At 40.9% G+C, this 14,773-nt stretch overlaps 1 protein-coding gene across 10 annotated transcripts in view; it reads left to right on the top strand.

Moving 5' to 3' along the window:
- MARK3 (microtubule affinity regulating kinase 3) overlaps window positions 1–14,773 on the top strand; it is a 113,136-nt gene that overhangs the window by 76,434 nt on the left and 21,929 nt on the right. For 7 of the 10 annotated variants that reach the window (XM_027570023.2, XM_027570024.2, XM_027570020.2 and 4 more), the window contains 7 exons: window positions 3,157–3,227; window positions 8,027–8,083; window positions 10,381–10,617; window positions 10,783–10,902; window positions 11,155–11,254; window positions 11,565–11,677; window positions 12,201–12,354. In XM_027570023.2, the coding sequence (XP_027425824.1) occupies window positions 3,157–3,227; window positions 8,027–8,083; window positions 10,381–10,617; window positions 10,783–10,902; window positions 11,155–11,254; window positions 11,565–11,677; window positions 12,201–12,354 (852 nt within the window). Of the gene's footprint in view, window positions 1–467; window positions 635–3,156; window positions 3,228–8,026; window positions 8,084–10,380; window positions 10,618–10,782; window positions 10,903–11,154; window positions 11,255–11,564; window positions 11,678–12,200; window positions 12,355–14,773 lie in introns of all 10 variants that reach the window. The other 3 variants (XM_027570025.2, XM_027570022.2, XM_027570028.2) reach the window with 2 other exon arrangements.

The raw sequence follows: 14,773 nt of genomic DNA, 5'->3' as shown, positions 1-14,773 counted from the left end.
ATAGTGCCTGGCACGTGGCAGATGCTTCACAAATAAGAATTGAAGTGCGCTTATGAAATGACAAACTACTAGGGACATACTCCGTTTAACTAGGGGCATTAAGTATAGCTTCGACTGTTTTGCTCACAGTAGTTTTATTTTATCTTAGCACTTTGATCAGACAGAAGATTCCGTCACAGCCTCGCTGTAATGAATTAACCATTAAATAAAAGATTGTAAACGTGCTGTGGGCAGGAATGAGTTACAATAGGAAAACCTTTGATGCCACTTTTTCATACTCCTAATTCATTATTAGTTGTGTGATTTAGAGTTTAAATGTGTGGTTTGAGAATTTAGTTGGGATTTTTCACAATTGAGGAGAAGTAGTAGAAGAGCTGAAACTGAATTGCAGCGCCAAATATCTATATGGAGTTCTAATACTTTCTCCTCGTGTTACAGTTATATTCATAACCTTTTCATTTGTGTAGCTTTCTCTCACCGGATCTCCTTTGACCCTCACAATGACTCCGTGATGTGGCCAGGCAGTGAAGGATGGGCTTTTACCCTTGAGGAAACGGAGGCTGGGAAGTCACTGTGGTCACGCTGCCAGGCCCGCAGCCCTAGCCTTCTGACAGTAGATAGGCTCTCCTAATTGGTCAGTTGGTCATGACTTTCCTTTTCCATCTATTTTAGGTGTTAGTGTCATAGAGATTGCTCTTATATAGGGGCAAAACTAATCTGAGAAGCATCCACTTTTAGTAGAAAGAGGGTGGGCTTTTGAAAACACAGACATGGGGTCAGTCCAGCCAGGGCCTCTCATTGACAGTGTGACCTGATAAGTCAACATGTCTCTGAGCTTCTTAGTGGTGGTGCATTTTGGCTTGGGCTATTTTAATCAGCTCAACAAAGCACTCTCAGTCTCCAGGACATCTGTTTTTTTGTGTTTACATTTGTCATTTGGAACAACCAGAGTCTCATTAAATTGACTACCTATTCCTCCCTAGCCTGGTGTTTTTCAATTTGGTAGAATCATAGAATTTTACACTTGGAAGGAATCTTAGAAGTCATCGAAGGCAACTGCCTAATTTTTATAGATGAAACTAAAGCTCTGGAAGGTTGTTCTGTGCCAGCAGTTCCATCGCTTGTTTAGTGGCAGGACCCCAACTAGGACCAAGGGCTTTCTGAACTGACCTGTCCAGTGTCCTCTCAACCACATGGTCCCTGACCTGGGTGGGGAAAGCCACTATTTTCTCTCTTTTTCCTAATAAATAGCCTTTTGAGGTTTTCAGTTTAGCTACTTAATCTGAATGCTAATACATTTTTAATAAGGAAAATAAAGTGATCTGGGTTGAATTCCTGATTTGTAACTTAGTGATTGTGAGTATGACTTTATGGTTCCAAAATCTCTTAAGAGGTTTATATTGCTTTTGAATTTATAAAAAAAATTTTTTTAATTATATTGACAGACTTGGACTTTTCTCCATGTTACTCTACAACAGCTAGTGGGTACAGCAACTAGTGGGTTTAATCCATTAGTTTTTTTTAAGTTAAAACTGTTTTTCATATGATATGCACACATCTTTAGTTGTTTTCACTTTTTAACCACTTGTTTTGACATTGTATACTACTCTGCAAGTACAAAGGTCATTTGCTTAGAAAATGCTGACATTTTACTGAGCTGACATTTAACTTCATAATTCATCATAGTTAAACGAATTGTGTAGTGTGAATTAACAATATGTAATGCGTTTTAAAAGATCATTATGCAATCAAGTGATAACTTGAAAATATTTATGCCCATCCATTATTTAAAAATGTTTCAGCTAGGCTAAAAACTTAAAAGTTAGAGATATTAATACGTAATTCAGAATAACTTTTTCTTCAAAAGTATTTGTTGTGTTCTGAAACGAAGCATTTTTTAAGTATCAAAATCTTTTAGTTGAATGTTGTCACTAAGCTGATGGAAATATTCTTTATTTGTATGAAGAAGATGTGACTCTTTCCCAAACATATTTTATGTCTAATTTGCTCAATTAGTACCCTTTTCTGTTGATTTCAGAGGTATTGTTTCTTTATTCCCAGTTGATAAGCAAGTATTTCCTGAAGTGTCACCTCTTCCCTGAGGAATTAATACTGTGTAAACTACCAAGTGGATGTCCACCAGCATGTTCTGTTGGCTTGACCTTCCCACTGAGTCCCGAACCTCCCCACTTTTCGCCACCACTGCCACTTCCCGCTCAAGTCCCAGCCTCCCTCGTTCTTGCCCTGATTATTGCACTACTCCCTCGTCTTTCTGTCCCTTCCGCAATCCTGACCTCCTTCCTCCCCCTCTGGCAGCCAGAGTGACCCTTTTAAGAGGTCATTCATTTCATAGCCTCCTCTGCTTCTCCTCACTCAGAGCAAAGCCTGCGGGACTCTTCATGGCCTTACCCCTCCTTCCCATCTCCTATGCCCATCCACTAATTTCCCTTTCCCTTGTTCACACTTCTTTGGCAACATAGCCTCCTTGCTCTTTGCTGTTTGCTCTGCCTAGACTCTTTCTCCCAGATAATGACAGTGCCCTCTCCCTCACAGCAGTCCCCCAAAGCACGCACATGCAGACACACTTCCTGTTTCTTCCCCTGTGTCTGCTCCACTGCCCTTGTCAGCTGACATACTGTTTGGTTGTTTGTTGATTGCCTGTCTCTCCCTACTCGAATGTAAATTCTCCGTGAGGAAAAGGACTTCACTTGGTTCACTGCTGTATTTCCCCAGAGCCTAGAACAGTGCCTGGCAGTTAGTAGGCACTCAATAAATATTTGTTGAATTAATTAGTTAATATATTCAGAAACTGCTTTTTTCGTAATCCTACAGTGAAGATGTTACCCTCTTTTAACACATATCACTTTCCCATTTTAACTTTCAGTTTTTATTAAAGCCCATTGAAAACATAACCCTTAAAAGTTTCATAAACATAGGAAATTTTAAGGCTTTTCTCTAGCTTAAAGATTTTATCAAAGAACTTTTGCCTATAGTTAAACGTAAGGCTAGCTTAGTTCAAAATCCACATTTCTGTTATCTTCATGGCCGTATTTAAAAACAGAAATTAGAGCATTCCTAAAAGTGAAACATCATCAATTTATGGGAAAATTAATGCTCAGAAGTAGGACTTCTTACTTTTATTTCTCTTGATTATAGGTGAAGTGTTTGACTATTTGGTCGCACATGGAAGAATGAAGGAAAAAGAAGCAAGAGCTAAATTTAGACAGGTATGAGTTAATGCACCTTTATTAATTTAATTAAGTTATTTTGCTTATTAAACCTGAAGCAGACAGCGTTTGCCTCTCTAAATGGTTATAAGGCCCGTTGGAGGGAGCAGGGAGGGGTTAGCCATTCAGTTCAACAAAAATTTATTAAGTATCTTTCATGCCTAAGGCACTGTGCAGGAAGCAACCATGGTTCTGTTTCTAGCTTTATCAAGATTTTCACCTCATTCTTAACCTTAGTTTTTGACAGTTTAGCCTCAAAAATCTAGTCTTTCGAAACATCTATGATTTCTGTTTTTGGTAAATGGTAAAAACCATTTCCCAGTTTTTAGCAAGAAAAATGTCACAATCTCAGAATTCATTATTAGTTTTGTCTTACATAAGCCAGATGTAGGCTTAAATTTAACTTAAAAACACTTAAATACTAATGGTACTTTGAATTAAAACCTATTAAATGACAAATTTTTAGACTAATCTTTGGCTATTATTTAATTTCTCATATCCTCAACTTTTCTACCTACAAAAATTGTAAGTTATATTTGGTAATTAATTTGGAAGTGCTTTCCAGTTCTGATATTTTATTCTGAGATCTACGGAGGGAAGCTCAAATTTCTCTTTATGACAGAACAAAGTTGGTTTGGCCCCTTTCCATAACTATACTCTTTATTTTTATAAATTGACCACTTAAAAGCCAAGAGGGTTTTTTTTGCCTCACAAACCTTAAATTCCTTCCCACTAAGTTGAATCTGTCTGACTCGCAATCATTTATGTGTATGTGGTTTGTTGACTATGAGGAACAGACGAGTGAGTGCCTCCAGCAACAGCAGGTTTGAGCCTGACTCTTTCCAAGGAAGCAACTAGCGCTTAACCCTGTGACTACTCACTTCTTCCGTCTCCACACATCCCCCTGGCAGGGTCTGACTTGTCAGAGGGACTCGGACATTTACTAACCTACATGTTGGGGCCATTGCTCAGGCTTTTATTTTAAATTTCCTGCAGAGGGGCACCTCGGTGGCTCAGTTGGTTAAGCTTTTGACTTCGGCTCAGCTCATGATCCCGGGGTCCTGGGATAGAGCCCCAAGTCGGGCTCCCTCCTCCTCAGGAAGTCTGTTTCTCCTTCTCTGCCTCTCCACCCCACTTGTGCTGGCTCTTTCTCTTTCTCTCTCTCTCTCTCTCTCTCAAATAAATAAATAACCTTTAAAAAAGATAAAATAGATTTCCTGCAGAAAATCTGAAGTCTTTATCTGAGGAACCCATTAGTTGGTCAAGGAAAGATAATTTATGTGCTTTTATAACTAATGACTTAATTTACACTGCTTACAATTTAATGTAATCCTTTCTTCTTGCCATAGTATTTCCTTAAGATCCCTCATTTAAACCTGGAAGGATCAGTCAGGATATTGGTGTTTACACTTTGCTCTGTTGCTAATTGCCATGCTTTCCAAAAGTTTATAAGCCATTCTTACAATGACTAAGTAAGAAGTTTTCTTCTTTGTGGCAAAGAGGAAGGTATGCCATACACAAGGTACACTCCACATGAAAATGTTAACTGTCAGAAACAGGCCCTTCTCTCCACATCCATCAGCAGATGGTGTCTCCTTCCCACCTCCTTGGCCATTCTCATCCTAAGGACTGCTTGTGTGGTTTTAAGCATTTGAATGAGCTCTGTTCTTTTCAAAGAGAGAGAGTAGAATCCTGGCTCCATCATCTTTCCTCACCTCTTTCCTGGTGGGTTGGTAATGTTGCTGCCTCTGCTCTTTCCTGTCTGACTGGAGGTAAATTAGGTTTGCCTTCATATTTCAATCTGGGAAACATCCAGATTCTTAACTTTTTTAAAGAAATAACTGCTTCTAGCTTAAAGGAATGCAAAAAAAACCAGTGATTTAAAGTTGAATGTTTTCAGGTTATTGTGGCTTTAAAAGGTTAACTGTGAGTTGTTTGGAGGTAAAAGGAGAACTTCTTTGATCTCTTTGAGAAAGGGTAGGAAATTGTCAAATGTTAGAGGCAGAATTTGAAAATAACCCGTAGGAGAAATCTCAGTATTGGGGGAAGTGGGGTGAAAAGAGGGACAGTTGGATCAGGCAGAAGTAAGGTCAGTGGTACCCACGTCCTAGGCAGTGTACCTGTTTTGGGAAAACAAACTTACTCGCTTTCCCAGCTTTCATGTAGAGTAGAACAGCGTAAATGATCATCCAAGGTAACAGGTGTTCTAAACCATATTTTGGCATTGGAATTTTTATATTTTTTGTTGATTATAAGGATCTGGGGGCACCTGGGTGGCTCAGTCGTTAAGCATCTGCCCTTGGCTCAGGTCATGATGGATCGAGCCCCGCATCGGGCTCCCTGCTCGGTGGGAAGCCTGCTTCTCCCTCTCCCACTCCCCCTGCTTATGTTCCCTCTTGCTGTCTCTCTGTCAAATAAATAAATAAAATCTTAAAAAAAAAAAGTGGATCTGATCTTGTGAATATTCACTTTATAAAGTATGTAGCTGCTTAGTGAAGCCCTGATTTTGGCATCTCCTTGCTCCTTGTTCTGAACCAAAATGCCGACCGATAAAAACAGCTTGGGGTGCCCAAGCTGGCTTAGTCAGTAAAGCGTGCAACTCTTGATTTCAGGGTCGTGAGTTCAAGCCCCACACTGGGCGTGGAGCCTACTTAAAAACAAAAGAAGCATTCTCTTAGTGTTTATGTCCAGTGTAGGTGGGTGTGTGGAGCTTACAGTTAAAAGCTGATGATGATCTGGAGAAACAAGCAGTATTTTTTTTTAAAGATGTTATTTATTTATTTGACAGAGAGAGACAGTGAGAGAGGGAGCACAAGCAGGGGGAGTGGGAGAGGGAGAAGCAGGCTTCCCGCAAAGTAGGAAGCCCGATGCGGAGCTCGATCCCAGGGCCCTGGGACCATGACCCGAGGCGAAGGCAGATGCTTAACCAACTGAGCCACCCAGGCACCCCAACAAGGAGTATTTTCATTAGAACCCCAGTTTTGCATATATGTGGTCATATGTAGTTACACCAGTATAACACCAACAAAAAGGTTAGAAGCAGATACACTAAAACAACAAGAGATGTTACCAGGCATGTGCTTATATGTACCTTTCTGTATTTCCTAAAATTCCTATAACAGGCATGTAAAACTTTTATTGATTAGAAAAGGAGGCTTCTGGGGGCGCCTGGGTGGCTCAGTCGGTTAAGCATCTGCGTTCACTGCAGCTCAGGTCATGATCCCAGAGTCCTGGGATCAAGCCCCGTATCGGGCTCCCTTGCTCAGTCGGGAGCCTGCTTGTCTCTCTCCCTCTGCTGCTCCCACCCCCCCCAACTTGTGTGCTCTTTCATTCTCTCAAATAAATAATACGTAAAATCTTTGAAAACAGAGAGAGGAAAAAAAAAGAGGAAAGAAAAGGAGGCTTCTTAAAAAATTAAAAGTAAGGGGCGCCTGGGTGACTCAGTCGGTTAAGCGTCTGCCTTTGGCTCAGGTCAAGATCCTGGGGTCCGGGGAATGAGCCCCGCATCAGGCTCCCTGCTCAGTGGGAGTCTGCTTCGCCCTCTGCCTGTTGCTCTCCCTGCCTGTGTTCTCTCTCTCTCTCTATCAAATAAATAAATTTTTTAAAAAAATCTTTAAAAGGGGTGCCTGGGTGGCTCAGTCATTAAGCGTCTGCCTTTGGCTCAGGTCATGATCCCAGGGTCCTGGGCTCGAGCCCCTCATCAGGCTCCCTGCTCTGCGGGAAGCCTGCTTCTCCCTCTCCCACTCCCCCTGCTTGTGTTCCTTCTCTCACTCTGTCTCTTGTCAAATAAATAAATAAAATCTTAAAAATAAATAAATACATATCTTTTAAAAAAATTACAAGTGTGAAATTTCAGCAAAATAGTTGTTTAGTTGTTTAATCAACAGTACTAATCACAGGAGTGATCCAAAGTTGACTAAATAAAAGCATACCATTTGCTGAGAGTAGAAGGAGACTCTTATGGATCGAGCACAGAGTAACTTACCTAGTTCGTAGTTCACATATATTATAACATTTACTCTTCCATTTTAAGGAAGAGGAAACCGATCCTCAGAGAGATGAGTAAGTTTTGCTGTCTTTGAACCCACATCAGCTAAAAGGAAGAGAGTGTTGTAAGGAGCAGTCCTGACTGGGAAGAGAAGTAATTAAAAGAGGAGACCCAACCTGGATGAATTTGTGGCCATGGATAGTCTGTAACTGCCAGTTTAGTTTTGAGTTAATTACATGGAAATTATATGGAGAGCTTGCACCAGAGCCATCCGATCCTGGGTCTGGGGGCAGCTAGGGTCTTCCAGATCCTGGTGATTTGTTGGGCCCTGGCACCATATTCACAGATAACCAGAATGTCAGGGGGTAGGCCCAAGAGGAGACTTCCCAGTGAAAACTAGAGAGAGCAGGAAGAACATGCTCACCTATCTCTTCTTGCCCTCACCCCTGAACTTCTCCAAATTGGAAAGTTCAAAGCACAAGAAAATTATTTTTAGAGACCCACACAGACAGTCAGGTGCTCACTGAGTATTTTGCATGTGTGAACATTAATGAGATTTTCCTCTCTCTTTTTTTTTTTAAGATTTTATTTATTTATTTGAGAGAGAGAATGAGATAGAGAGCATGAGAGGGGAGAGGGTCAGAAGGAGAAGCAGACTCCCCACTGAGCAGGGAGCCCGATGCGGGACTCGATCCCGGGACTCCAGGATCATGACCTGAGCCGAAGGCAGTCGCTTAACCAACTGAGCCACCCAGGCGCCCTGAGATTTTCCTCTTAATGATGATGATTAACCTGTGTCTCTCCTATGCAGATCGTATCTGCAGTCCAGTACTGCCACCAAAAACGGATTGTTCACAGAGACCTCAAGGTGAGTTGCAGGGCCCTTAGTCTGTGAGTGTATGTGCTCAGTTCTACTGGTGGTCACAGATTAGATTGCGTTATTAAATAAGAAAAAGTAAATCCTATAATAATTGATTCTTTTAGTCAGGTTTTGGTATTAATGAAATATGAAGTTTATTAAAAGTATCTTACATTTCAGTTAAGGTAGCTCATAGTTGGTCTCTGTAGAAATATTACCACACTACCAAAGAGGTGGGGGCCTCCAAAAAGGTATGCTGTCACCTAGACGATGCCTTCAGTGCCACCTGGCCACCTCTTCTCTGTCTCTGGTCAGCGTGGTGCTGCCCGGAGACCTGCTGCACACTCCTTCGCTTCAGGTCTCACTCTTGGCATAGGATAAGGTTTTCTATTTCCCAGAGAACATAGAAATGCCAGCAGAAACGTCTTCAGTTTCCTAGCAAGCCTGCAAAGTAAGCTGCACCCATGCCCACCCTTCACCTCTCAGAACATTCCTCTTGTTGCAGTCAGTAGGGTGGCTCTGCCCACCCTGCCTCTGGGTTCTGGGCCCTCTCTACCTACTGGCTTCTCACCAGCAGCATTTACAAAAACATGCTGAAGTCTGGACTGTCTTTTACCAAAAAAAACCTCTCCACCCCAAGTCCCCTTCCAGATACACTAGTTTTCTCTCTCTACTTTCACAGCCGTATCTCCCTAATCGTCTAGATTTATTGGTCCTCGCTTCCTCCCCTTCCTCATGTCATTAGCATCGGTTGCTTGTTCCTCTCCACACCCACCCATGCTGCTTACACATCCACTCTAGTCGCTGCAGTGGCCACCTGTATGCTGATGACCTCAAATCCATGCCTGCGGCCAGAGCTGACAGATGGGCGCCAGCTAAGCCCTGCTCCTGTCCCTTGGGTTCAGCAGATTCATAGCCTACGTTCTTCCTTCCTGAACAGGAATGTTCATTTCTCATTCTGATGCCTCATGTCCCTCGGTGCTTCAGTCTCCTTTGTTCTGCCATCCACTCAGTCCCCAGGTCCTTTTGCTGCTGTTTCCTAAACCTTTTTTGAGTGTGCTGTTTTCTGTCCCTGGGACCACTGTCCTCATCCAGACTGCCAGCATCTCATACACCGGTTTTTTGTTGGTCTTCTTGCTTCCAATCTTGCCTCTCCCTCCCTTGTCTATTTTATACCCTGCAACCAGAATGGTCTTTTAAAAATACAAATAAGATTGTCGTTTTCTTGCTTGAGTGACTCTTTAACAGCTTCCCATTGCCCTTAGTTGGAAAACTTGAACTTCCTACCAGTCACTCAACTGGCCCTTTGTGATTCGGCCATGGCCACATCCCCTGCACCCCTTTCCCACACACTGTCTTTCAGTTTCTGGAGTGTGAAACATGTTCTCTTTTTCCTTCTGGGTTTTCAGACTGTTTATATTCTGCCTCCCACCTCCCACCCACTACTGTTACCTAAGCCTCCAGGCAGCGGCTCTGATTTCACCCCCTCTAGGAAGCCTTCCTGCACCTGTCAGTGCCAGGCCCACAGCTCCCCACACATCCTCAGTTACAGCACTGAGGTCAGAGTGCAGCTGCTTGGTCTTCTGCCTTTCCCCCTCTAACCTGTGAGCTCCTTGAGGGCCAGACCCTGTCTGTCTTTTTCATCGTATGTTCAGACACAAATATAATGCCGGGTGTGTCATTGGCATGTGGTAGATGTTTACTGAAATAAATGAAGATGACTATGATCTCTATCTTGAATGAGGTCCAGGGCTCTCCCCTCCCTGGTCATAGCCACTGCACAGCTCTTCAGCCGTTTTTATAAAACGTGGCTGGCCACTTAAAGCAAGTGTTCATTTTTTTAAAAGCCACTTATTAATTGAGAAAGCTATTTAAATAATTTTTTTTTAATTACGGACATTTGTTGTTTAAAATATTGCCAGAGTTAATCTATACCTTGTATCTGTTATTGGTTGTTAATATTAAAAAATTAGAAATCTTGGGGCGCCTGGCTGGCTCAGTCATTAGAGCATCTGATTCTTGATCCCAGGAGTTCCTCCTCCACATTGGGTATAGTGATTACTTAAAAATAAAATTAAAATAATAAATATAATAAAATATAAATAATAAACATAATAAAAAATAGAAATTCTAATTTATATTCTGTTTTTATGTTTTTCCTCTAGAAAGCATGTTTCCTTATTTTTTTCGTTAGGTTATATAAACTTTATATCATTACAAAAAGCTTTTATGAAATGCCTAATTCTATCACAGTTCTAATTCTATTTTGGTTAAATTTCACTTTTGTCTTGATGTTTTCCCTCTAGGCCGAAAATCTATTGTTAGATGCTGATATGAACATTAAAATAGCTGACTTTGGTTTTAGCAATGAATTTACTGTTGGCAGTAAACTGGATACGTTTTGTGGCAGTCCTCCATATGCAGCCCCAGAGCTCTTCCAGGGCAAGAAATACGACGGGCCGGAAGTGGACGTGTGGAGCCTTGGCGTAATTCTCTACACTCTAGTCAGCGGGTCACTCCCCTTTGATGGACAGAACCTAAAGGTATAAGAACCAGTTGTTATCCACGCTCTTCAGAATGCTAAACATTTTATTAAATGATGAGGGTTAATATTTTAATGATCTGTCAGTATGGTGGGGTCTCAGTGGGTTCTTTTTTAACCTAAAATTAGACTCAACTAGTTTTCTTTCCTCCCTGCCCCCCCAAAGGAACTGAGAGAAAGAGTATTAAGAGGGAAATACAGAATCCCTTTCTACATGTCCACAGACTGTGAAAACCTTCTCAAACGTTTCCTGGTGCTAAATCCAATAAAACGAGGCACTCTAGAGGTAATCGCATAAGTACAAAATAAGTAATGACTTTGGAGAGTCTTTACAGTATTTTTAGAACTTTGGTTGGTTTGTATGACATATTGAATACTGTCCTGGGGGCTTTTTAAGCAGGAATTGAGACATTAAAGACTTTTTTAAAAGTTATCCTTTGAGATAAAATCCTTGAAAATGTTGAAAATAAATTTTTCTAAATATTGTGGTTATCAGCATGTTTTATTTTATGCTGCTAATGAATAGTTCACCTTTCAGCAAATCATGAAGGACAGATGGATCAATGCAGGGCATGAAGAAGATGAACTGAAACCATTTGTTGAACCAGAACTAGACATCTCAGACCAGAAAAGAATAGGTAACTACTCTGTGCCTGTGTCCTTGTGTGTGTGCAAGTAACATATTTCTGTTTTGACTCCTATGGATATGCCTAAAATGGGAATAATAGGAAGTTAAACATAAGTTACACGAGTCAGCTTATCTGTTTTGTCATATTTAGGAACTTACCTGTTGTTTCCTGGAATGGGAACTTAGAAATAAGCCAACCGCCCATTTATGTTAGAAAATCTACGATGTTTTCGGTCAAATAAAGGAAATTATTTTATCCTGTAACACAGTGATTTTGTATCCAGACAAAACACATAAACTATATTATGTCCTTCTTTTAGATATTATGGTGGGAATGGGATACTCACAAGAAGAAATTCAAGAATCTCTTAGTAAAATGAAATACGATGAGATCACAGCTACATATTTGCTATTGGGGAGAAAATCTTCAGAGGTAAGAGTAATCAGAAAGAGTGAATATGACTTTTAGGTAAATGATGAGTTTAGTAAGCTCTTTTCTTAGTTTTTATTTTGTTAATATATGTAACATTTGATGTATCATTTTTAAACTTACCTGCAAATGACAGATCTAACTGCTATGACCATTATCAACTACTATTTTAATTTTGAGGTAGTAACCTTAACGGTGGGTATTGTCACAAACTTGAATGTCATAAGTTAACCTACAGTCATTAATGGTTTAGAAATGATGTAAAGTATGAGTGAAGTGAACAGAGAGCATTTTAAATTATATGAAAAAGCCTAGAAAGAAGATCATAAATACCTATCCTTTCATGAGCTTTTTCATCAGTCAGAAAAATATTTTTGCCCAAATTGAAGGTTGTCATTTTTGTACGTTGTGAATCTTTGTAGATGAACTGTTTGTGAGAGGTTTGTGTGTTATGAGAAGTTTAGTTTCCTAACATATCATTTGGGTCCGTGTTGTGGTTTGCTCTGTTCTTCTCATTTCCTCTTAGCTGGATGCTAGTGACTCCAGTTCTAGCAGCAATCTTTCACTTGCTAAGGTTAGGCCAAGCAGTGACCTCAACAACAGTACTGGCCAGTCTCCTCACCACAAGGTGCAGAGAAGTGTTTCTTCCAGCCAGAAGCAGAGGCGGTACAGTGACCATGGTAAGTTTGACACCATTGCAGTGTGTTCTCTTGCAGTCTCCCCTAACACAAGAGACCTCTTAACGTTGGGAAGCATCCTTTGGCTTAAGGCCTACTGGGATGGGAAATTGACTTGATTTATTTTCAGGGCATTTCCTTCCTACCAGTCCTCCTGATGGCAATCATCTCAAGGCTCTGATCTCTTTGGTACACTCACTCCTCTGGGACTCCTGCTTCAGTCTCTGGTTCTCTGTTCGCTCTCTTCCCCATCTCTGCATCGGATTTACTTTCCTGAGCGTTGTCCAGCACTTTTGCAGTGATGAAAATGTTCTAGATCTGTGCTGTCCTATAGAGTAGTCACTGGCCACATGTGGCTGTTGAGCACTTGAACTGGGGAAATGGTTTTCAATTTTGATTAAGCTAAATTTATGTAGCTACATGTGGACAGCCATGGAGAATGTATAGCACCCCAGTTTGCCTCACTTGGTTTAAATTTTTGACTTGGGTCATTCTCAGCCGCACACTCTAGCTGTTGATGTGTCTTAACACCCTCACTCTTAAAATATTCACCATAGATGTGAATCTTTTATGAGCCTTTGGACCCTAAAAGATATGGTTACCAAACTTAACAAATATTCTGCCTTCCAGGCAGCCCCATGTGTGGGGATCCAGAGACTCTAGCACGCGCGCGTGTGCGTGTATGTGTGCGCGAGTGTGCGCACGTGCTTATTTCACCTATAACCTGTGAGTGTGCACATGGCATTTGTAAACCTAGTGTTGGTCTGGGTCTCTGTCTCTTTGGTCATGTTCAGGTTAGTTGTTACGGAGGGGTTTTCAGTGCCTCTGGACAACAGGGCATTTAGCAAAATGCCTACAGATTGCTCTAACCCATCCAGTTTAAAGGGAATTATTCCTAAATTCTTGGTTGGGGGGGGAACTGGTTTGTGTTTTGGGTCTTTTGTTTTATTTTGTTTTTTAATTTTCTCTTATTTCTAGTAACTATCTTAATAAGTTAATTCTTCCCTAAGCACATATATTCGATTTGGATTGGTAATGCCTTTTTTCCCCAGCTCAGAAAATTTTAGAGCGGAAAAGAGCTTTAGCCATGGTGTCATACACTCACCTAACCCCCATTTTATCAATAAGGATAAAGGCCAAGAGAGCTCACTAAGTCTCCCGAGGTTACATAGAAGTGGGAACACTTGTGACAGAACCCCCGGACTTCTGGCCCCGGGTCCTATGGCTCTGTCCACTAACCCACTGACTGATTACCTCATGGAGTAGTCTTTTTATAATAATAATGATCCTTCCTTCTTGGAGCCTCTAATATTAAAAAGTGCATAAAAGGGCGCCTGGGTGGCTCACTTGGTTAAGCGACTGCCTTCGGCTCAGGTCATGATCCTGGAATCCCTGGATCGAGTTCCCGCATCGGGCTCCCTGCTCAGTGGGGAGTCTGCTTCTCCCTCTGAACCTCTTCCCTCTCATGCTCTCTATCTCTCATTCTCTCCCTCTCAAATAAATAAATAAAATCTTTAAAAAAATTAAAAAAATAAAAAGTGCATAAAAGAGGGGTGCCTGGCTGGCTCAGTCAGTAGAGCATGCAACTCTTAATCTCAGGGTTGTGAATTCAAGCCCCATGTTGGGAGTAGAGCCTACTTAAAAACAAAAAACAAACAAACAAAAAAACTTCATAAAAGAATATTTCCAGAAATCCATGTATATAGAAAGTCACTGACCCGATTCTATGTTGTTTTTTTATTCTTTTATGGGGATGAAGATAGTGGTCAGCAAAGGGAAGATTTTGGTTATACCTCTGGCTGTGTTCTTTTACGTGCTAAACATGGGACAGATTGTACATACAGTGTCTAGTGAAGCACACCCCCTTTATACCAAGTGAGGGCGACAAGCCTGCAGCTAACCCAGCTTTCGGCTTGTCTCTCATCCCTCCCCTTGTTTCCTACTTCTAGATGGCAACAGTTTATATATGCCTGCTTCTGTAAAATTACAACTTGTTTTTTCTGTGGTTCTTAATTTGGGTCACCTGTGTGAACCCCCGTATGTGTGTACATATTTTTCTAGGAAGGGTGATCTTCATTAGGTTTTCAAAGTGTTCTTTGGTAAAAAAAAAAAAAAAAAAAAAAAAAAAAGGTAGAGAATTCCTGGTTTATTAATCAATAAATGGTATTGGGGCATATGGTAGTTATCAGAAAAAAATAAATTTGCATCTATTTCTCACATCTTATGCAAGGGTAGATTCCATTTGGAATGAAGATGTAAATATAAAAATATGGAAATATTAAAAGAAAACATGAGATAATTTGCTTTTTCTTTATAACTTGGACTAGTGAGGGTCGTTCTGACTGTAACCCCAGTACTAACAGCCATGAAAGAAAAGACGTATTTACCAAGTTTGACTCTGTAAAAATCACATTTCCGTGTG

Source organism: Zalophus californianus, chromosome 6 (assembly GCF_009762305.2).
Source record: "Zalophus californianus isolate mZalCal1 chromosome 6, mZalCal1.pri.v2, whole genome shotgun sequence".
In the NCBI taxonomy this organism is placed as follows: Eukaryota; Metazoa; Chordata; class Mammalia; order Carnivora; family Otariidae; genus Zalophus; species Zalophus californianus.
This window is presented reverse-complemented; position numbering and strand designations above follow the sequence as displayed.